Source organism: Adiantum capillus-veneris, chromosome 2 (genome assembly GCF_014529385.1).
Source record: "Adiantum capillus-veneris isolate H3 chromosome 2, ASM1452938v2, whole genome shotgun sequence".
Lineage (NCBI taxonomy): Eukaryota > Viridiplantae > Streptophyta > Polypodiopsida > Polypodiales > Pteridaceae > Adiantum > Adiantum capillus-veneris.
In genome coordinates this window covers 171,330,878-171,353,061 of record NC_140932.1, presented here as the reverse complement: position 1 = coordinate 171,353,061, position 22,184 = coordinate 171,330,878, and the positions used below count along the sequence as shown (strand labels likewise).

The 22,184-nt window shown below is 44.3% G+C and overlaps 1 protein-coding gene across 3 annotated transcripts in view; it reads left to right on the top strand.

Annotated features, from left to right (window-relative positions):
• The first annotated feature begins 5,903 nt into the window (after nucleotides 1-5,903).
• The window catches only part of LOC147464064 (uncharacterized), a 98,857-nt gene continuing 82,576 nt past the window's right edge, over nucleotides 5,904-22,184 (top strand). For 2 of the 3 annotated variants that reach the window (XM_086492624.1, XM_086492608.1), the window contains exons 1-3: nucleotides 5,960-6,164; nucleotides 6,467-6,670; nucleotides 6,819-7,206. In XM_086492624.1, the coding sequence (XP_086348750.1) occupies nucleotides 6,156-6,164; nucleotides 6,467-6,670; nucleotides 6,819-7,206 (601 nt within the window). In that variant the 5' untranslated portion in view covers nucleotides 5,960-6,155. The other variant, XM_086492615.1, reaches the window with a different exon arrangement.

Below are 22,184 nucleotides of genomic sequence, written 5' to 3'. Positions count from 1 at the left end.
CTTTTCCTAGAAATATTGTATAAACCCTATCTTTTCTTTGTTTTTTTAAAATTCCCAGGCTGAATTTAATGCTACTTACAAGATGAAAGATTTGGGCTTTTGCATCATTACTTGGGCATATAGTTTAAGCAATGTGATGGAGGTATTGCTTTGTGTCAAGCAAGATACATAGAAACATTACTATGTAATTTTGCACTTATAAAGACTGCAAACCTATTGCTACTCCAATGGAAACAGGTTTGAAATTGAATCTTCATGACATTGAAGATCTTGCGAATGTCACTATCAGATTATTGTTGGATGACTTATTTATGTATGTATTATGAGGCTGGATATTTAGTTTGCAGTCTCATAGGCCAACAGATTTAGGCATAGTCCAAGGTCTAAGTATCGATAGGCTATTAAAAGGATCTTTCGCTCCTAAGTGGCACTTTATATCTTGGGTTGCTTTATCCCAAGGGGGGATCATTCCTTCCATATTTGCATGCCTTTTTGGACTCAGATTTGGCTAGTTGTTATGAGATACGAGTGTTCACAAGTGGTTTTTGTTTCATGCTTGGCAGTTCGTGGTTGAGCAACAAGTAACCTACTATGGGGACTTCTAGTTTTGAGGCTGAATAGTTGAATTGCAATATCATTATGTCAGGGAGAGACTCTCAACGAGAGAGATCAACTTAGCTTATGTGCTGACACATGACAACCTTGTAGATTTGTTCACATAGGCATTGTGTCATTAGAAGTTTGAACCTTTTCGCAAAGCATTGGGATTGTTTTGCTTTGTGGATTAATCATGTCCTTAGGGCATGGAGCTTGCCTATACACTATGTGCCAGCCCTCATTCACCACATCACTCAGGGGTGGGGGGGTATTTGTTACAATATATGTGGTAGTGATGTGTGTGAACACACTTAAGACTGTAAAAGCACGTTTTCCCTCACTAGGAGATTTTCTCCCCATGCATTGTATATACATCCATCACCCTAGGGCTAAGTTATCTTTCTATTTGCACACTAAACAATACACTCTCTATTGTGTGCCTTGAGCTTCTTCATCCTCTCCAAGTTATGTTTACGCCCCTGAAACCCTAACTCTAAGAGAACTGTGAGAAAAAACCATTGGTTTGATTCATAACCTCAACCATCATCCACAAGGGAGTATGTGGGAGACAAAGAATACAAGTAGGTAGAAGCTCTTGAGAGGATAGGGAAGTTATGGAGCTGCTTGGTGTTGACAAATCTCTCAAGCGCTTGATGTGACTAGCTCTTACAACTTTGGAACCCACAAAATGACTCAAAAAGAGTTATTTATCATAATTGGCTAAAATTAAGGTTCGTACATGACCGTCAAAATTCGGTTAAAAATAGTCGAATCACCTAGTTTAGAGCTCTGCGAACACCACAAAGCAACAAGAAAATTATGAAAGTTTCTTGATCCTCTATTAAGGCTGTCTAATCCCAAAAAAAGTGTTTACATACACGAGATTACATGGGATTTCAAATAAATAGGGATGGCATAGTTATAACCACTTTGATTAGAATTTGGGTTTTGGGCAAAATCTTCCATCAAAAAATGGTGACTCCTCTTAGACTTGCTTGTTCTCTTGAATCCTCTCTTCCTCAATTTCCTTGTACTTTACTTTAATGGCCGATATAAGTTATGTTCTTGAATCCATGGTAAGTAAAGAAGATGCAGAGCTCAAGAAAAAATCGTAAGGTTAGACTAGTGAGGATGAGGATGAAGGATGTGGAGGATGAAGATGCAAGAGAGCGGAACGATAATGACAACAAGAAGGTTTGCTTCTCAATAATCTTTATTTCATTTCCTTTCGCAAGATTCTAAATTTTGATATGCAACTTGAAACTTGGATAGAGGTTGTAATGCCCAATGACACTACTCACAATAATTGACCAGGAAAGCAATTGTATAGACATGAAAAAGATAAAAATCCAGGATCAATAGGAAGAAGTATTTCTTGTACTGTAGAAGTGAGGCCTACACCAAGTTATTGGGTGCACTCCACATGATTAAGCTCACCCCCAAGAAAATCTGGCTTGCATGAAACCAATCACAGTCTCAATTGCACCTATCAAAGATAGACAAAACACATGCAACAAAAAAATCGTATGCAAGTAAAATTAGAAAGGTATTTTTTTTTATAAAGTGTTTTAGAATGGATCTTTTTGAAGACCTTTAAATTTTTTTTAAAAAGAGGAATTATTCAATTTTAATTTGCATCCAAAGACATTAGAAGATGCAATTGTAAGAAGAAGTACCTGACACTTTGAGTGCTAAATGAGGAGGGCAAGACTTCCCAAATTCTTACCTCCAAGGAATAACTCAGTCTTAAAAAAACCAAATTTTCGTGTCCTTTGGACCCACTTGCATATTTTCCATGCAAGGCCTTTGATAGTTGGGCATTCCATGAATAGGTGGGCCAGATCTTGGCTAGCCAACCTGCACCCCAAGCATCAATCTGTCCCAATCCCTCTCTCTGAATCTTTACCCCCGTTGGTAGAGCACCCCAAATTACCTTCCACAAAAATACCTTCATGTCTTGCAAAACCTTTGGCTTCCAGATGTTCTCCATTACTTGCTCCCACCTTTCCTCCGGCCATTGTTTTTTCCATATCTTGTTGAGGGGGCTAGACCAATTTTTCTTGTGCATCATTGTATGATATATGCCTTCAGAATGGGGTTTCCATAAGAGACTGCTTTTAGGCCATTTCTAGGCATTCCATTCAAAGTGTACATTAGTAGTTTTACAAGAAGAGTTCAATTTGGGTTAGCTTGATCATGTGAAGGGTCATGATTCTCAAATACAAATTATTGTACAATAGTAAGATTAGTGATTCTTTAAGAGTTAAGATGTCTAATTCGATATTTTTGGGGATCTTGTTCACTTGAATATACACTCCAAGACAGGCTCTTCTTTTTTTTGAGAGAATATCACCAATTTTGGGATTTACTCTGTATGTGGAGAGTAAATGTACCGATGGACTTAAACATGAGGCACCACCTTTGTTATCTATCACAAGCAAGGTCAACTGTTGTATCATTCAATTGAATGATCTACATCCGGATTGTAAGCATTCCATGTTTCATGACAAAATTGTTTCAAGAGTAGGTCATAAGTTTTGCCGAATTAGGGAACTTCAACTGAGGTAGGCTCTTCTATTCACTGAGATGCCACTTGGCCAAAAGGTCAATCCCTTTAGAGTTTTTATTGGACAAGCTGATTCAAGTAAAATAGTTTTACAAAGTTCAACCTCTGCTACAAGAAAATAGTAGAACAAACATTTCTTTTTTTGGAAGAGATTGGTGTTTTTAGGAGAATATTTTTCAAATATGTTTTCAAGGAAGAAAACTCCTCTTCAAGGGGGGGTAAGGCCAAGGGTAGTTATACCTTGTGGGACATGGTCCTTAGGCTAGGGTAGATAAGGCCAAGGCTATGAATAGTGCCATGAGCCATGGGGTTCCTAAAGATAGTCCCTGCAAGAGGAAGTTGTTGGGAGGAGAAGAGACACATTCACATTTTGGTGACTTCACATAAACCTACATGCTAAACACAAAGTATGCATCAAGGTGGGAAAATCTAGAAAGAAAATAATCAAAACCAAACATTTTTTATGGACTCTAAACAACCTAAAACATGAAAAACCAATTTCGTGAACAAATAAAAAGTACAATATAAAACTACAATATTGCATAGGTCTAGTCACTCTAGTGTGTCTATTTGGATTTATCTATTATGCATGCTTTCTTTCTAAAAGAAAACCATAAATTTCTATTGAGAATGGCCTTAGACAATAGATTTGTAATGAGGAATTTTTTATTTTAGATTGAATTTTGAGAAATCATCCACTGAACTATGCAAAGTGTAGAATTGATATGTAGCATAGGCTTTTGGAATGTAGGAGTAAGAGAGATGTGAAAAGGTGTGGTACTACCTTGAGTTAACAACGCCTATCTTCTTCTTAAGCTATTCGTTTATATAATAATGTTCAAAGGAAGTGTCGGTGACTTTCAAACCTTATAGCGACTTCACCTATCCATATCTCTCATTTGACTAATAATCTTTTGCAGCAACTTGTGAAATAATTCTCAAAACTAACTTCTTTTTAGCGATGCCTATTCGTGTGCTACATGGACAGTGCTACCTCCAGGTGCTTCTCAACCATGTTCAAGGCAACCATGGACACTTTTAACCACTGCCAATGATGGGCATTTGAGTCAAAAGTGGGGAATGTACGGGTGACAACATAACTATGTAGTTATAATAATTTTTAAAGAAGCATATTCAAGCAAGGTGCACAATTGGATAGAAGATTGAATCACTTAAACTTTTTGCCGAGTCGACCCAAGATGGACACCATGGTGGTCATTAATATCTCGCTCAAGTATCTCAATATATTTTATGTAAAGTGTTGTTGTATAAAACTAATTGAGCTCTGTGTGAGGTCCATTTTTTCACAAACTAATTGATGACAAGCCTAGCAAACTAGATCGATAGGGGCTCCTAGAAGTGGGTATCGAGCCAATGTGAACTAAGGCCTAAGGTATAAAAGCAAAGGATATTTTGGGAATTCATTATAGTACCAATGAGAGCCCACCTCCATCTATGCACTCTCATAGCTTACCCAAATGAGTCTCGGGCAAGGGTAAACCCGACACCACAGAAAGATGGGGTTGTGGGTCCGTTTGGTGTCATGCAAACATAGTATGGTAAAAGATTCGGGGTCGGAGAGAGAGAGAGAGAGAGAGAGAGAGAGAGAGAGAGAGAGAGAGAGAGAGAGAGAGAGAGAGAGATCCGCGAGGCTGCATGCGAACATGTCCTCCCCCAACACACATGGAACATTTCTCCACATCCCAGCATGTGACTAACTTGAAAGAAGAGGAACAACACAGAAGCAATGGTGATGGTGGTCGATATGATAGTAAAAGTGAAAGTGACAATCAGCACAAGGATAGAAGTCATAGGAGAGATGATGAGAAAGGCTCGTATGCCTCTCCTTATCCAAATCTTGCAAGATATACCCAAAATGATTGAGACAAAGCAACCTGGGGAAACACAACCTTGGCTTGTTTTCCTAAATGCAATAACCTATTCTTGTAGGTTCAGGCCTTTAGCCATTTGACAAGGCCAACATGATAAAAACAAAGCCAAACCCAACACGATAAAAACAAAGCCAGAACCCATTGTTGCTGTATAGCCTTCAAGATGTCACCTTGAGCCCACAACTCTATGACTGACGGTCGGGCTAGACATGATCTACATGACAGAAGTATAACATACAACGAAACCACGATAGAGAGGATGATAATTACTCAAAAGTTTCGATTGCACAAGCACGACTCCAGCTCGACATAATTGCAAGGTCCGTTATTTGCATGCAATCCCCCTGTCTATGCGTTTGCTTGGCGCAACACATAAATGCTACGGGGCAAGGCAAGACTTCCGTTTCTTATAATTTTTGGAGAGACCACAGTGCCAACTCTCCACCATACTTTTGTATGGCACTTTCTCCATGACGTACACTGTATACTTAGCATTTTCACTCTATGACGTGTCATTGCAAGACAAAATGTTTAACTATTTACTCCGGCTTCGACAATTGGACAAGGAATGTACACGATTATCAGGTCGGTAGTGAAATTTGTTTTTTATAGTCAATTGATGTTTTTTGTATTTTTTAAGTTTGTCAATGCTTCTGTAAGTTTAGAATAGCTACATGTTTTTCTCATTAGTACATGCTCAATCTCAATCGTCTTATCTATATATCAAATTGATACTCACTTCTTTTCTCATAGATGCTTGATGTCAATTTGGGTATGTCTTGCTCTCAATTCATTTCCATACACATGTAGCTACCAAAGGGAAGCTCTCTCTCCAATTGCAATCGCCTTGAAGGCTTGTACCGTTCCACCGCATGGTCATCATTGCTTCGTTTAGGAGGTGGGGCAAACTTGAAATTCTCTTGCTTTTGCCTGTACTTGCAGTCATGCAGGCTAACGAAGCACTCTAGTTGAAGATTCTCTCCCTATTTTCTTTTCAAAATGTGTAACACCTATTGGGATCGATCCCTCTAATCACAGGGGTAATTTGGAAGCTCACTCCCGCCACGAATGATTTTGCTTCTTTTCGAAGCCGCATAGCCATGTCGAAGGTGAGCTTCCTTCAAAGAACTGCTTTTTGTCTGCTTCATTGTTCTGTGGCAGAAATCCGCATGGTTTCTGAACATCATTTAGTATGGCATCTTAATGGATGCGGTCTTCTCAAAGAGACGCTCTGCACCAGACTGAAGCGCATGGTTTTGTTGCTTAAGATACAAGTAGCTCCCACATAAGAGCAGATGGCAGGGCAGAACTTATGTGGATTTTGATTTTACCTGGTTGAAGTGCTATCTTGTAAGGATTTTCAGGATTTGTCTTGACATCAGCATTCCTTCCATTGTCTCTTTGCTCCCAGAAAATGAGAGGTCGCATTGACCCATTGAAACCTATGAAAAGAGCTCGCATTGAAGAGGAAGGAAATTTACTTAATGAACTCAGCATCACAGCGAGGCTGAAGCAGGCTATACAAGAGCAGGAGCAGACATTTGTCCGCCTAGTTGATGAACGGAATTCTCAGGTTAGGAGAGTTGAAGAGCAGGCACGGGATATACAGGCTCAGGTACTGTAATGTCTGTTTTGCTCAGTTGCTAGCTTTGTGTGAAGCAGTATCCCCTTGTGTGTGGAAATGTATAGATCTTATGTTTAGACATTCTGACACTGTCTTCTTGCGAGGGAAATGCTCATGTCTGCTATTTGATTCCAATCAGCTTATGGAGGCCCAAAGGAAGCTTGCAGAAGCAGAGGCTCAGCTCAAAAGCTTTCGTGATCGAAATTGTTTTACTTGTACTGCAACCACTTGGGACACACCACCTAACGAGACACGTAATAAAGTAGAGGCTGATCCTGGTGGCTGCGAGAAAGATGAGGGAAAAGAACGAGCCAATGGTGACTCCAATCGGAAGCCAGTGCTGGTGATTCCAGGCGACAAGTTAAATCAGGACTTCTTGCCAAAGATTCACAAAAATGCCTCAAATGCTAGCAATACTGTGGAAAGCCACTCTGGTGCATCACAATCTCGTGTCAGCAATCTGGCAGCTTTGCAAGTAAAGTCAGAAAGCTCAGCAGCACTAAATACACCAAGCAGTGGGCATCGTGGTATAATCCCCCCCCCCCCCCCCTTTTCCCTCCCCTCCAATCCTCCCCCTCCCCCTTTCACATTGATCTTTAATGCAAGTATGGTTTTTTTTGGGTAAAATTACCAAAATACCCCTCAAATTCCAAAAATTTTAGCGGGAATTTTTGAAATTTGAGGGCTATTTTGGTAATTCCCCCCCTCCTTTTTTTTTTTCTCTTTTGTGTTTACTTGGCATGATTGCATATTAGTATTAGTTGTTATAGTTGTGGAGGTCATCTCTTGGGTTTCCTATCTAGATCTAGTGAGAGAGGGCTTCTTTGTGGCTGTGCCCAGCCTTGTAAGGATTTTCTAGGTTCTATCATTGAGGATTCAGTTTGGCCACTTGTGCCTCTTTGGGTCGGGCAGCCTATTTTCTGCGTTTGACCTTTTATATTCCTGGATTTCTGGGTTGTGGGGTACTATAGGAGAGGTCGGGCAATTATTGTAGACTCCTATATAGGGAAGGGGGCCGATCCTGTTTTGGCAGAGTCTGTGGAGCCTTGTACCCTCTCTTGTGGACAAAGATCGCCTTACAGGGCTTGTCCCACTTTGAGCATATAGATGTGCACCCATACCCCTGGAAATAGAGCTCCAACCCCCCCTCATATACCATGTATCTTGTATCCTAGTCTCCATGGATCACCCCCTCCCGTTTTACCATAGATCACATTTTGCTACTTTGTACTTTCGTCCTTTCCGGATAGATCGATGCCATACACATGTTATTTGATTTGTCTCATAGGCTGACTTCGGCCTCTAATAGACGTAAAAGATCTCTCTCTCTCTCCCCATCTTCTCTCGCGTTTTCTTCTCTCTCTCCCCCTGTGTCACCACACCTTCCGCTGCACGCTGACATGGTATCAGAGCCTAGGCTTGTCAACGCCTAGTGGTTTGGGAGCGTGTCAAGGACTGATTGGGTTGCAGATCTTCAGCCAGTGGGAGGGAGACTTATGGCTGCGTCTTTGTGGCAGAGACCTACTCCAAGTTTGCGTTTTTGCAATGGGAGGGGGCAATGGTGCTCTATTTCGATTTTGTTGCGAAGAACCCTTGATGTCATGTGCACATGGCTCTGTGTGCCACATGGACATGCTTCATTGACTTCCAGAGCCAATTTTTTCCTTCTTCCTAGATAAGAATGTCTAGAATCCTAGGAGGATTAATACTGGTAATTTTGTGAGCCTGTTCGCAGGACTTGCATGTTTGGACGATTCCAGTAGATTAGGTTTTCCAGTTTTGGAACCCTCTTGCATAAATGGTTGTATATGCATTTTGACTGAAGTTGCACTACGGTGGGCTTTGGCATGACGAGCATGTAGTTCTAGGTTAGAGGAATTTAACAAGCAATTTCCCGCGTCGATCGGATTCTTGGGTGGGTAGATGTGCAATTGTTTCACTCAGAAACTACCCCCCTAGCCAAACTTATTAATTGATTGTTATGATTTATTTGTTGGATTTGGTGGACGGTTTGCCCTACTTAAGCCTTAGTAAATTTATAAACCAAAACCCTTGCCTATAAAGGAAGCTTGGCAGCCCATCAATTATCATCAGAGTCCTAGCGCTAGACCCAAGGGCATCTCCCATTAACCCTAGCGTTTTTGGAGATCCAATCGGCCCTTGCGTTGTTAGTAGTAACACTAGCAGATTTCAGCCCTAGCGCCATTAATCTTGCAGATTCGCCTCAGCGTTTTCAGATTTCAGCCCATCTCCCTCGCAGAATTGGCTTAGATCTGGTCTCGCGAGTCTTCCCCGTTGCGGTCCGGTACTTCAGCAGCCCATCGAGCCTCACCTCGGCCATTCCCTCGCCGGCATTGAGTGCTCCCATTGCTGTCGAGATTTGCATTTTCAGCCCTCCTTTATGCGATAGATTTGCTGCGTTTTGCACATCAGATCTGCATTTTTGCAGCTAGTTTTCAGCCCTTCATTCCTCTCACATCGGGAGCGCAATTCAACCCAAGATTACCTCTTGGTGGCCATCCGCAACCCCACATCGAGAAGGATCCAAAGGTGCATCAAATCAGCCCTGGAGGTGCTTCGTGTCACAAATTGCTGGCGTGTCAAGCTATTGGAGAACGAAGCCGACTTGCAGATCGTGGCCGAGGTGCCTAAACCCTAAGAGAAGCAACAAAAGTAGCAGAACAAGGTCCAACCAACTTAAGGTTCCCGTCCAATGGGACCTAAAGTAAAGCAGCCCACACACACACACATACAAAAAGCGTAGAAGCTAATGAGGTGGCATCTGATACGGAATTCCCGATTTTACGTTGGGTGCTGACGTGGCAGATTGTACGGAATTCTGGATTTTACGCTGGTTGTTGACGTGACAGATTGTACGGATTTTTGCGTTTTACATTGGCTGTTGACGTGGCAGAGCTGTATGGATTTTCTTGCTTTTGCACTGATAGATTTTGAACTAGATGCTTTTGAGTTTACTGCTTTTCATGTAACTGCTTTTGAGGCCAAGGGCCTTTAAATACGGGCATAAGGCTCAGTCTCTAGCCTTCTTCCGAGTGAAGGTGTAGTGCGCAAGTACAAGCATTGTACTGAGTTCAAGTAATATAAAGAATTACCGAAAGGGGTGCCAAGGTCCGGGGCCCATACTCTCTAGGGTGGAATTTCGCCACTTCGTGTTGCGTGTGCTTTCTCTCTTTCAATTCAGTTGTCATTGAAGTGCTAAAAGTTTGCTCTTTTCCGTTGGCACGTGGTGCCCGTCTCGTGACACCTCGTCTTGAGGAGTTACTGCGGCGATAGTATTCATTCGAGTCAGTAGAGTATGCACTTGAGGTATTGCATGTCTGTACATTCCATTTACACAATCTAAAGAAAATACCACATTGGCAATGGTGTAGGGGGCCCTTGAGAGGGTTTGTTTGGAGAGAGAGAGAGAGAGAGAGAGAGAGAGAGAGAGAGTTGTGAGAGGAGGTGTCACAAAACGGGAGCGTACACGAGCACTTAGAAATCTGAAAATTATAATACTTTGCAAAAGGGAGAGAAGGGAGAAGATCGACACAGTATTCGGGACCAGAAGATGGGCTGGTCCCCCCCCCCGTTAAGAGTATTCTTTTATTCAGGGAGAATTCTTTTACAAGCACGAGAACCCGAGGAAACCCCTTCGTTCTGTAATCTTAGACCCGTAGGTCGTGCTTTCCTCGTAAAGGGCTTGGGCACAAGGCCGTTCCTTCCCGTAAGGGACTTAGGCGCGAAGCCGTACTTTCTCGTAAGGGACTTAGGCGTGAAGCCGTACTTTCCCGTAAGGGACTTAGGCGTGAAGCAGTACTTCCCGTGAAGAGCCTTCCCGTAAGACGGGAGATTCCTGCAAAACAAACCACACAGAGCAACAATTCTCAATGCGTATCAACACCTTATACCTGTCGCTCCTGGCTCGGAGAATCGACCTCCGTACTCAGTCGTCACGCGAACACTTATAGTTTCCGTCGCCAGTCTCTGCTCCAGAATCCCAGCGCTAGTGCTTTCTGCTGCTTCTGGCTTGGAGAGAAACTGAACGTTGGCTGTCCTTTTATAAGCCCTGGCACCCGGCGGGAATAGCAGCCGAAAAGCGGAGCCTTGGCGCCCTAGAGAGAGGAGAGAGAGAGATCGTTAGGCTTGGTGCTTTTTAGAAAGAGGATAGAGAGAGATCGCAGATTTCAGCTTGCTGCGTAGCTATTAGCGCTGGCCTTTTTAAAGACTTGCTTTATTTTATTAATAAAGGGTTGGCCACTTAAAAGTGACCGGCCACTTTATAAAATAAAGTGTGAACCTGTTCAAACTTAAAAAACTCACTCAGTTAGTGAAAACAATGCTATACGAACACATTCCAGGCGTCCCCGGGTGCAGGACACAACACAGATGCAATGCAGACACAGACTCCTCGCGGGAAAACATATGTCCTCCCGCGATTGTTCCTGCTTTTCGCAAAAAGCTTCATTGAACCCATCTTTATTCTTGTGCTTGCGTTCTTACGCGTATTTTCTTACTCAGTTCGGATTTCCTCCTTAGCCTACGGGATGCCCCCTTACTGATGCACCCGTCACCCATCATGTGACGCATCAGGGGCACTCGTAACCCGGCCCTTTCCACCGAACTTACGGAAACTCCTTCGCGATGTTTACCGTCACCCATCAAATGACACATCAGAGTTGTCTGTTCTTGATGGCAGTTCCTGTAGCTACAATCTTTTAACAGTTCTTAGTGCACACAATAAAATATCCTGAAAAAGAGATTAATCATTAAAAATAAGAAAATAGTCCAATTAGCAACATCCCTCTAGCTTCTAAACAATTGACCTCAACTGTAGTGCTTGGACATATACCTCCAGTATCTCGGGATAAGCTGCTAATTCCTCCTGCGTCATCCATTGAGCATCTAGATTCGAATAGTTCTTAAACTTAACCAAATACTTTCGTGTTATCTTCCCGGATTTGAGAGACCGCTCCTGATGACTTACTATCTGCTCCAGTTGGAGTATTTCTTCTGTTTCGTCAACCTCAAGAGGTTCCTCAGCACTAGGCTGCTTGGAGGCGGTCCCACATACGACCGGAGTAAACTGACATGGAAAGCATTATGGATCTTCCAATTAGGCGGTAGCTCTAATCGGAAAGTGACATCATTCACTCGCTCAGTGATCTTAAACGGCCCATAATAATGGGTAGAAAGTTTTACCACTTTCCCCTTATGAGACGCTTGTTTCTTAAGTCTTGCCTTCTCAAACTTGAGTAAGACTAACTGTCCGACTGTTAAGTCTAGTTTCCTTCTGTGCTTGTCTGTAGCTTTCTAATGCTTTTCCTGAGAGCGTAGAATAGCTCTCCTAACTTGCCCGTAGGTTGTGTCCAAATCACGGACAAATTCATCTGCTGCGAAGATCTTGTCCTTAGTTAAAAGGATGGGTGGAAGCAAAGGCTTACCATAGAGAATCTCAAAAGGTGCTTTCCCCGTCGATGAGTGTATGGTATTGTTATACGCATACTCGACAAGAGGTAAATATTTCTCCCAGTCAGATTGCCGGTCTGATACATAAGCTTTTAACATATCCACTACTATGGAATTGGCTATCTCACTTTGCCCGTCTGTTTGAGGATGGTAGGCAGATGAAAAATTCAGCTTCGTACCAAGATTATCCATCAAGGCACGCCAAAAATTTCCTGTCATGCGAGGATCTCGATCACTCACAATAGACTTAGGCATTCCATGATGCTTAAAGATCTGTGCTAGAAAGACCCTAGCCATATGATCTGCTTTGATTGTTTTCTTGACTGGCATAAAGTGTGCTTGCTTGCTAAACCTGTCCACAATGGTCCAGATTGCGTCATTTCCAGTCTGAGTTCTAGGGAGGTCCATGATGAAGTCCATGGCAATACTTTCCCAAGGTTCATTAGGCACAAGCAATGGTTGTAGCAACCAGGTGTCTTATGTCGATCATACTTCACTTTTTGGCAAACCAAGCATTCCCTGACATACTTATCAATGTCTGCTTTAAGGCTAGGCCAAAAGAAATATCTTTCCATTGCTAAGGTCGTAGGGAGAATACCCGGATGTCCCGCATAAGGCGAAGCTTGTGCTTCATCCATGATCTTCTTTCTTAATGGTTCCGCCACACATATGGCCTGATGGTGGTAGAGATAACCGTCCCGAATGGAATAGGGAAACTCATTCTCTCCACGATGTAGCTTTCCCCAAATGGTGGAGAAGTCTGGATCATTCGGATATAAATCCGGTAGTGCTTCTAATTCTTGGTGATACACCGAAGTGATAGCGTTCACCCTTGGCCGCCTAGACAATGCGTCTGCGACTACATTCTTACTCCCAGCCGCGTGAAGGATCTGGAAGTGAAACATAGACAAAAAGTTTGCCCATCTCATCTGCTTTTCAGATAGTTTCCTTTGTGTAAGAAAATACCGCAAACTCTGGTGATCAGTCTTGATCACAAAATCCGCTCCTAGAAGATAGTGCTTCCAGTTGGATAAGGCGTGAATCACAGCCGTGAGTTCCTTTTCGTAGATTGATGCATGCAACTCTGCATCTTTAAGCCGTCTGCTTTCGTAGGCCACTGCATGGCCTTCTTGGTTTAACACTGCTCCGATGCAATCGCCTGAAGCATCGCAATGAACCTCAAATGGTTTCCTTAAGTCAGGCACTATCAAAATAGGTCCATGGCTTAGCAAGTACTTGAGCCGATCAAAAGCTCCTTGTTGTCTCGATCCCCATCTGAAAGGAATCTTCTTCTTTGTCAAATCATGAAGTGGTCCTGCTACATGAGCAAATCCTTGGACAAACCTTAGATAATATGAACATAATCCCAGAAAGCTACGTACATCATGTACCGTAGTGGAAATAGGCCAATCTTCGACCACTCGGATCTTGGCAAGATCCATACTCACTTGATGTGAGAGACTATATGGCCGAGATAGTGTATCTCTGAGAGAAAGAACTCGCTCTTCTTTGCATTCACATGCAACTCTGCTTTCGCAATTCTTGAAACACTAAGTCCAAGTGCTTCCGATGTTCCTCTTCTGACTTAGAGAAGATGAGTATGTCGTCAAAGAATACTCCCATAAAAGCTCGATATGGGCTGAAAATGCGGTCCATCATGCGATTGAACGTCGCAGGAGCATTGGTCAAGCCGAAAGGCATTACCAAAAATTCATATAGTCCAAAGGTTGTGCAGAAAGCAGTCTTATGGACATCCTCAGGGGCGTGCAAAAATCAAGTAAGCAGAAACACACTTCTTCATTTCTTTCTTAATGGAGATATGGCTTACAATTGGGAACTGCCAATCTCCTGCATCAGCATGAATCTTTATTTTCTTACCCCCATGATCAAAAGTGAGGGTCTTTTCCACATAATCGGGAATAGGTGTCATGTGGAAGTGCCATGGTATACCCAAGATGATATCACATCCCTCGATGGGTGCCATCAAAAATGATTCGCGGTCCTTGTACTCGCCAATCCGAAGATTGAGCTGTCCTTGCACGGGAGTTGCATTGGTTGTCAACCCCTCGAATGCCGATCCGGATGTAACCGGTGTGCCAAGCTGAGCCGGTGTGAGGCACAAACGTTCCGCAGTATCCAGGGAGATGAAGTTATCCGTGGATCCTGGATCATAAAGAATCAGTACTTGCTGGTTCTTCAAAGACCCCCAGCCCTTCAGAAGTTGATGCTTCCCTTTCTCCGTTTCTGTGTTTCCTTGAACATCTGGAATTGAGTTCGAGCTTGGTGGTGCGGGTTCCTTCCTTGCTTTCTCTTGCCTCGTAGAGGCTTGCTCTTGCCGTTGCTGCTTTAGCGGTTTCATATGTCCTTTCTCGCCACAGTAGAAGCATCTTCCTTCCTCTCCGAAAGTCTGAAGTTGGGTAGGAGAAAGATACTTAGTTCTCTTGCCAGTGCCCTCTGGCTTCTTAGAATGATCATCGTCCCTAGATGGAGGACGTTTTCTTCCTTGGCCCCCATGGTCATCGTAGACCCCTCTTTGTCTTGCACGGTAAGTGCTATGCTCCATTTTTCTGGGCGTCCCAGTTGAGTGCAAATCCTCAGCAATGATTGCTGACTCCATCATCCTTTGAAGAGTATCATGCGGATACACCTTCATACTCTTTCGAAGCTGCGGTTGGAGACCCGCTTCGAACTTTCTTTTCTTTTCCTCGTTGGCAATCTTCATGCAGGGAGCGACCTTCAGAAGAACCGACCAATACTTGTCCACATAAGTCGTTACTCTTTCATGTTCCTTTTGGGCAAGCCAGTCCCATTCCTTCCGTATGTCCTGCTCGAAGTCAGGTGGAAGAAATTGCTCATAAAATTCAGATTTGAAGCTCTCCCAAGTTCTGGCCTGTGAACCTTCCAGAATCTTGGCTAACCACCAATTACTTGCCGTTTCCTTGAGGTGCATCCCCACATGGCGTAATTTGGATCTTTCTGTGAAGTGCCCATTGGTAAAGGCGACTTCAAACTGTCTGATGAAGGACAGTGCTTTGGAGATGTCTCTCCATCCGTTGTAGGTTTCGAATTTGATGTACTTGTCGCCCGATTTGAAGACTCTCATGCGATGTTGAGACTTGCGACCATGCTTCTTGAATCGAGGCTTATCTTTAGGTTGATGTAGGGTAGTGGCAATAGTAGCGGCTTCCTTCTTGTGACGAGATGATCGAGAAGTAGAAGTATAGTCAGGAGAGTAAGATGGAGATGAGATAGAGATGTCCTTGCTCTTGTCTAGCAGAGAGCGCTTTTTCCTGGCCTTTCCTTGAAGTAGGCCGTTCATTCCGATCTGAAGATCCTTTGTGCACCTCGGCACGTTCTTCTTCTCTTGCCTCCTGTGGTCTCACGCCAACAGTGTTGTTTGGATGCTTGGCTGCATCAGTTCCATTCGTTTTCTTCATTCCGCCCAAGAGCTTTTGGACGTCTGGCAACAGTAAGATTTGTTGCAAATCTGCAAGCTGAGCTTGCACTTGTTGAAGCTCCTCTTCAACGCTTCTTCCTTGGCCCGACATGGTTCTTCCCGTTCTTCCCGGAATCGTCCTTCTTTGCAGAGAAAGAGAGGAGTCCGAGCTCTGATACCACTGTCACAAAACGGGAGCGTACACGAGCACTTAGAAATCTGAAAATTATAATACTTTGCAAAAGGGAGAGAAGGGAGAAGATTGACATAGTATTCGGGACCAGAAGATGGGCTGGTCCCCCCCCGTTAAGAGTATTCTTTTATTCAGGGAGAATTCTTTTACAAGCACGAGAACCCGAGGAAACCCCTCCGTTCTGTAATCTTAGACCCGTAGGTCGTGCTTTCCTCGTAAAGGGCTTGGGCACAAGGCTGTTCCTTCCCGTAAGGGACGTAGGCGCGAAGCCGTACTTTCCCGTAAGGGACTTAGGCGTGAAGCCGTACTTCCCGTGAAGGGCCTTCTCGTAAGACGGGAGATTCCTGCAAAACAAACCACACAGAGCAACAATTCTCAATGCGTATCAACACCTTATACCTGTCGCTCCTGGCTCGGAGAATCGACCTCCGTACTCAGTCGTCACGCGAACACTTGCAGTTTCCGTCGCCAGTCTCTGCTCCAGAATCCCAGCGCTAGTGCTTTCTGCTGCTTCTGGCTTGGACAGAAACTGAACGTTGGCTGTCCTTTTATAAGCCCTGGCACCCGGCGGCAATAGCAGCCGAAAAGCGGAGCCTTGGTGCCCTAGAGAGAGGAGAGAGAGAGATCGTTGGGCCTGGCGCTTTTTAGAGAGAGGAGAGAGAGATCGCACTCGTAACCCGGCCCTTTCCATTGAACTTAAGGAAACTCCTTCGTGATGTTTACCGTCACCCATCAAATGACACATCAGAGTTGTCCGTTCTTGATGGTAGTTCCTGTAGCTACAATCTTTTAACAGTTCTTAGTGCACACAATAAAATATCCTGAAAAAGAGATTAATCATTAAAAATAAGAAAATAGTCCAATTAGCAACAGGAGGGGGCGATCAACCCCCCATGACTACCATCAACCACAAGACCTGCAAATACAACGTATAAAATGGGTACCCCTATGGCTCCATATGTAGGTGCCCAAGGGAGCCCATATTGGGCGAGCGGCCGCCCCAAACCTGGGCAGCTGGACAATAGTGCAACCTATACATGGGTGGCCAGCTCGAAGACATACTAGCCGTACAAGTATGCCGTAGACCTATGTGAAGCAGCAGAGTGGTGTAAATCTAAAACCCCCTCTTAGCATTAGATGCTGAACAAACCATGTGAAGCCGAAGATGTGAGGCAAATGATGAAGATGTCTGTTGCAATGTCCACTGAAGGATACTCCATGAGTGTAGCAGCAGTCTGGGGTGTCCCAGCCTCCTAGAGATCTCCATGGTAAAGTGCCAGCACGAGTAGTGTAGCAAACTGTTGTACTCCGCCTATTCAGGGTGAAGATATTGCGTGAAGGTCCTGAACTGAGTGTGAAAACAACTCCTTGTCGTGAAAGAAGTGCCAAATAGACCTGCAAGTGTCCTGTAGTCAAACCGTCTGGAGAAAATGAGGAAGCCCAGGAACCGTCATGAGAATGACCGCAAGCCTGTCAATGCATGAACCTGCAACCCAGTGTGGCCAGGTGGCTAAGCTGTGTAAAACTCCAGCAAGGCGAGATGTAGCAATCTGCGCCGTAAACGTCCTCCGAATCAAGGAAAGCCAGACTAAACATTCTGCACTGTAGAGGCTACGGTAAGCTCCAACAATCACCGATAGTCCGGACGGACCACCACCAGATGGTGTCCTGCTAGTAGGTAGGGTAATCCAAGATGAGGGGAAAGCCAGACTCAACAGTCTGCGCTGTGAAGGGCCTCTGAGAAGAGGTGTGGTCAGACCAAGCTGTTTGCACCGTAATCATCTTGTATGAAGAAGAGAAGCCAAACTGAAGAGTGTGCGCTTTGAAGATCCTCTTAAAAGAGGAAAGGCCAGACCAATCTGTCTGCGCCGTCTTGCCTGTATCTCCTGCCTCCAATCCTCCGTTGTCAATCAAAACAAATCCGCGCCAACAACGCCACCAAACCGCAACTCGGTGTGGCTCTCAATGTGAACGAGCTAGGAGTGACCTACTCCCCAGGTCGGGGTATAACTCTGTAGTAAGGTTACCGAGGGTGAGTGTAAGCAACTCTGAAGGTAGCAATCCAAATGATCAGGAGTGTAGAAGAGCAATTGCACTCCATCCAAGCCAAGCTCAGGGTGACTCTGGATGTAGTCGCGGGATGCCTGTTCTCCCGCATCTCGCGGATAAACTCTCCAAGAGAGTCCAAAGCACTGAAGCCCCACTCCAGTCTGTGGATCCAAGCAATGAACCTGTCCAAGAAGAGATCCAAGATCCTCTCCCTAAGTCCATGTAGATGCTCCCGTGTAAGCAAGTGATTTGACATGTCGAGGTCAAGTGGTGTGTGTCTGTCCACCCAAGATGGTGGTGTCCTTTTTGGGAATGTCGGAATCCCATATGCCATGAACATGGCCATATCGCGTGTGAACTCCTCTGATGAGTGCATAGGTGTCTCCATAGCAAACCACAAGTCACAACCCCCTCTGGAGTTTGCAACCGCCGAAGAAAGGTTGGAATGAATGGATCTCCCAAGGATCATATGCCCGTAGATGATCAAGCTGATGTCGAAGATACCGTGTACTGCAACAGTCATTGATAGACCGCATGGACCACCACCGGATGGTGTCCTGGCAGAGCACAAGCCAAGAGGCTGCTGTCCACCCAAAAACGCAACTTCGAGGTGATGAAACGCTGCTGTCCAGCGATTTTCAGCGTGCTGGTATGCTCCTAGCAAGGTTCGGAGTGCTGCAGAGGGTCTAGGGACGGTGGGAAATCAAAGTCACAACCCTAAGTGGGCTGAAAACAGCGAAAACAGCAGTGGATGCTGGCTGAAATCTGAAGATCTGAAGAGGATTTGTCGTCTGCAACGCACCGGATGCGAAGCCGTGTAGGAATAGCAAGATCAAATGGGCAATGCCCATTGCTGCCCCTCTTTGCATAAAACGATGCTTTGCTGTCCATCAAACGCAGCTTTGCCAGATCTGCCCAACACGCCAGCAACCTGCTTGTGCAAAAACGCTGCTGTCTTCCACTTGCTGAAAACGCAGATCTGCTGGCTGAAAAACGGAGGTAGAGGGAGGATTTTCTGGTGACGAAAAGTCCTAAATAGGTCAGCGCTGGCAGCCAAAATGCAAAACGCCAAGTATGAATGCAAAAACGCAGGTTGAGGTGAGGTCCTCCGCGACAGAAAAGCTCCTGCTTTTGCGCTTGCCTGGCTGATGCAAAGAACGATGGTAGATCAGCAAAAACGCTGGCTGATTTTCTCTTGTGAAGAGAACCTGATGTGGAAGGTGATGCGCCCCTGACCATGAAGTGCCTGAAGCTGCTGATATCATGAGAGAATGAGAGAGAGAGAGAGAGAGAGAGAGAGAGAGAGAGAGAGAGAGAGAGAGAGAGAGAGAGAGACAAAAACGTTGTTGTGAGAGGAGGGGGCGATCAGCCCCCCATGACTACCATCAACCACAAGACCTGCAAATACAGCGTACGAAATGGGTACTCCCCTGGCTCCATATATAGGTGCCCAAGGGAGCCCATAATGGGCGAGTGGCCGCCCCAAACTTGGGTAGCCGGACAATAGTGCAGCCTATACATGGGTGGCCAGCCCGGAGTTTATATTACTTGAACTCAGTACAATGCCGGTACTCCAATCCCTACACCTTTACCTTGAAGCATGCGAGAGACTCAGCCCTTGCACATATTTAAAGGCCCTTGGCCTTAGAAGTAGTTACATGAAAAGTAGTAAACTCAAAAGCATCTGGTCCAAAAGCGCTGTAGCCAAAAGACTGTTAGCGCGTTATATGGAAATCCGTACAGGTGCCACGTCAGCACAACCAGCACAAACTGCGGAAATCTGTACTGCTGTCACGTCATCAGTTGCTACGCAAATAGAGTGTGAGTTTGTGTTAATCTCTTTAGGTCACTTGGGCCCCTTTGGACGAGGTCCCATAAGTTGGCAGGAACTCCTTTTTAAAAATAAGCCACTTGGCAAGACTTTGCAAGTTGGTAAAATTTCTTCTGCTGCTTCTGCTTCTTCACTTGGGGTTTAGGCCCCTCGGTCGGGATCTGCAGGTTAGCTCTGTTCTTCAGTGGCTTGATACGTCAGCAGTTTGTGACACTATGCTTCCAAATGCTTTTATATGCATGTTCCTCGCTCCTAGTAGTTGCCTGCACATAGATAACAAGAGCTTTCAAAAACATTAATTTCACACATACTGAAATTTTCTGCAAAAAACCCTAATTTCCCAAAGTTGTTGGATATAAGATTTGTCTGTGTCAATGTGTAGAGCTTTTTGAGAGGATCAACTGTGCCTTTTGTCGCGTATCCAGGTTCTCAACCGTTGAAGAGATTTTCAAAGGTCTTCTAGCAAACTTCCATGTCGAAAATTGTCCTATTCTTTATTCTGTTCTTCAATTCTCGCACTGGATTTCAACTTTCTTTGTGTGCCCACCGAGAGATGTTATCTCTGTCAAATTCTCCGTGAAAACCCATGTGTACTCTTGGGTTTTTGATGGCTTATGCCCTGTAAGACAGAGCGATGAAGACGGGAGCGTGCCTGATGCGCGATGAAGTAAGGGTGGAAGTGCCTAATAAGTCCGGGGTCCAGGCACAAAGAAATTTCCATTAAACTTTGAAAGCGCCAAAGTGCTCTGTCTGCTCTTTGATAGGACCGGCATGCTTTGAGAAAAGCACACGCCTGCTACTCTGATACCACTGTTACGGACTTGGGCACCCCAAGACGGAAATTTGCGGGACCTCTGCTCTCAGACTCTACGTCCAGATGCTCTGCAGAGTGAGGCCCCAATGGGTCTATTTATTCTTACAAGGGATGCCCCAAAAGCAATAAGCATTTTGTCCCAAAAGCTTCTGGTCCCAAAAATTGCTAAAAAAGCAATCAACACAATATGTGGAAATCCGTACAGCAGCCACGTCAGCAATTAGCGCATAATGCGGAAATTTGTATTGTTGCCACGTGGCACCTGCTAGTGTGAATCGTGGGTCTGCCACATCATTTGTCCGTATTGTCTGTCCACGTCAGCATGTGGGTAGCAGTGCCACGTCATCATTTTGTGACATGTCCCCTCGTCCATTTCTCTTCTAGTTGGTCATGCCACGTCATCACTTTGTGACATTCCCCCTCTTGAATGTAATTGCCCTCGATTACACCTGCAAAAACAACCAAGGATAGAAATTTTGTTCAATAGACACTGACTCTATGTACTCATGCACCAGACTCCGCCAATTGAGCAATTCTACAAAGACATTAGTCACTGATCAATCACATTTCTGTCGAGGGTCTCACATACAAATCCTGATCGTTGTAACCGTTTAGCAATCACATCCAGATCATGCTGATCTTTCCACGGATGTTTTGATCTACTAAATCTTGTTACTGTCAAATTCATATCTTTTTATTTCACATTTCAATCAAGTAAACCGTGCCCATGACCATCCCCACAAGAAAGTACATCCACATAGCATGCAATTCACAAAATCAGACATTTAGTTCAGATTGAACACCGTGTTTATAGTCATTCAATCTAGCCATCTCATTCCGTCCATAACTCTTGATGCACTTAGATCACTGTGCAACCATCTCATCCTGTCGGAACTCTTGATGCACTCACAATAGTATTCAATCATCTGATCCAGATGGACATCTTGATGCACTAGAATCTCATTCAACTCACATTCACTTAGGCATCACATCTAGATCTCTCACAAATGTTTATATGCACTAAGTTCAAATCACATTCATTCTTCATTCACTTAGCGATCACATCCATCTATTGATTATGTGTGACGGATGTCTAGATGCACTAAGTTTTTCTCATTCATCAGACAAAATGGTGCAGACATTTTATCTTTCTCTACATGTCTCTAACAATACACACGTGAAAGAGTACATGTTTTTAGTTTAATCAAGGAAATTTCCAATTCAATGCACATAGTTCATAAAGCCATTCCGCAAAATACTGTCAGCCCGTTAGTACCCTAAAATCTCAAAGAGGAATTATATATTTATTCAATCTAGGCATTCTGTGACAAGGGAGTGGAGTGACTCCTCTTGTGTAGTGCGTACCACACTAGATTCAACCTATTGATTCATTGGTAACTTTTGGGATAGACACTGCTAAGAGCTCAAAAGCTTCAAGGTACAACTCCCTCTGAAGAGAGTTTGCGAGGTTCTCCTCCTCCATCCACTTTGCATTGAGGGCCAAAAGTAGCCTTGACCAAATTACCCGGTGGACCTAGCTTACCTTTCTGTTCTTTTCTTGTGCCCTTTGACCTGTTGGTAGCCCTGTTGCGCCCCTGCTGGCCTCCCTGTCCTTGGCACCTCAATCTGGATCTATGGAATTCTTTGATCCACCAGTTGATTCCCTTTACTTTCTTTCCTTGTGCCCTGGCACGTGTGGGTGGCCCTTGTTAG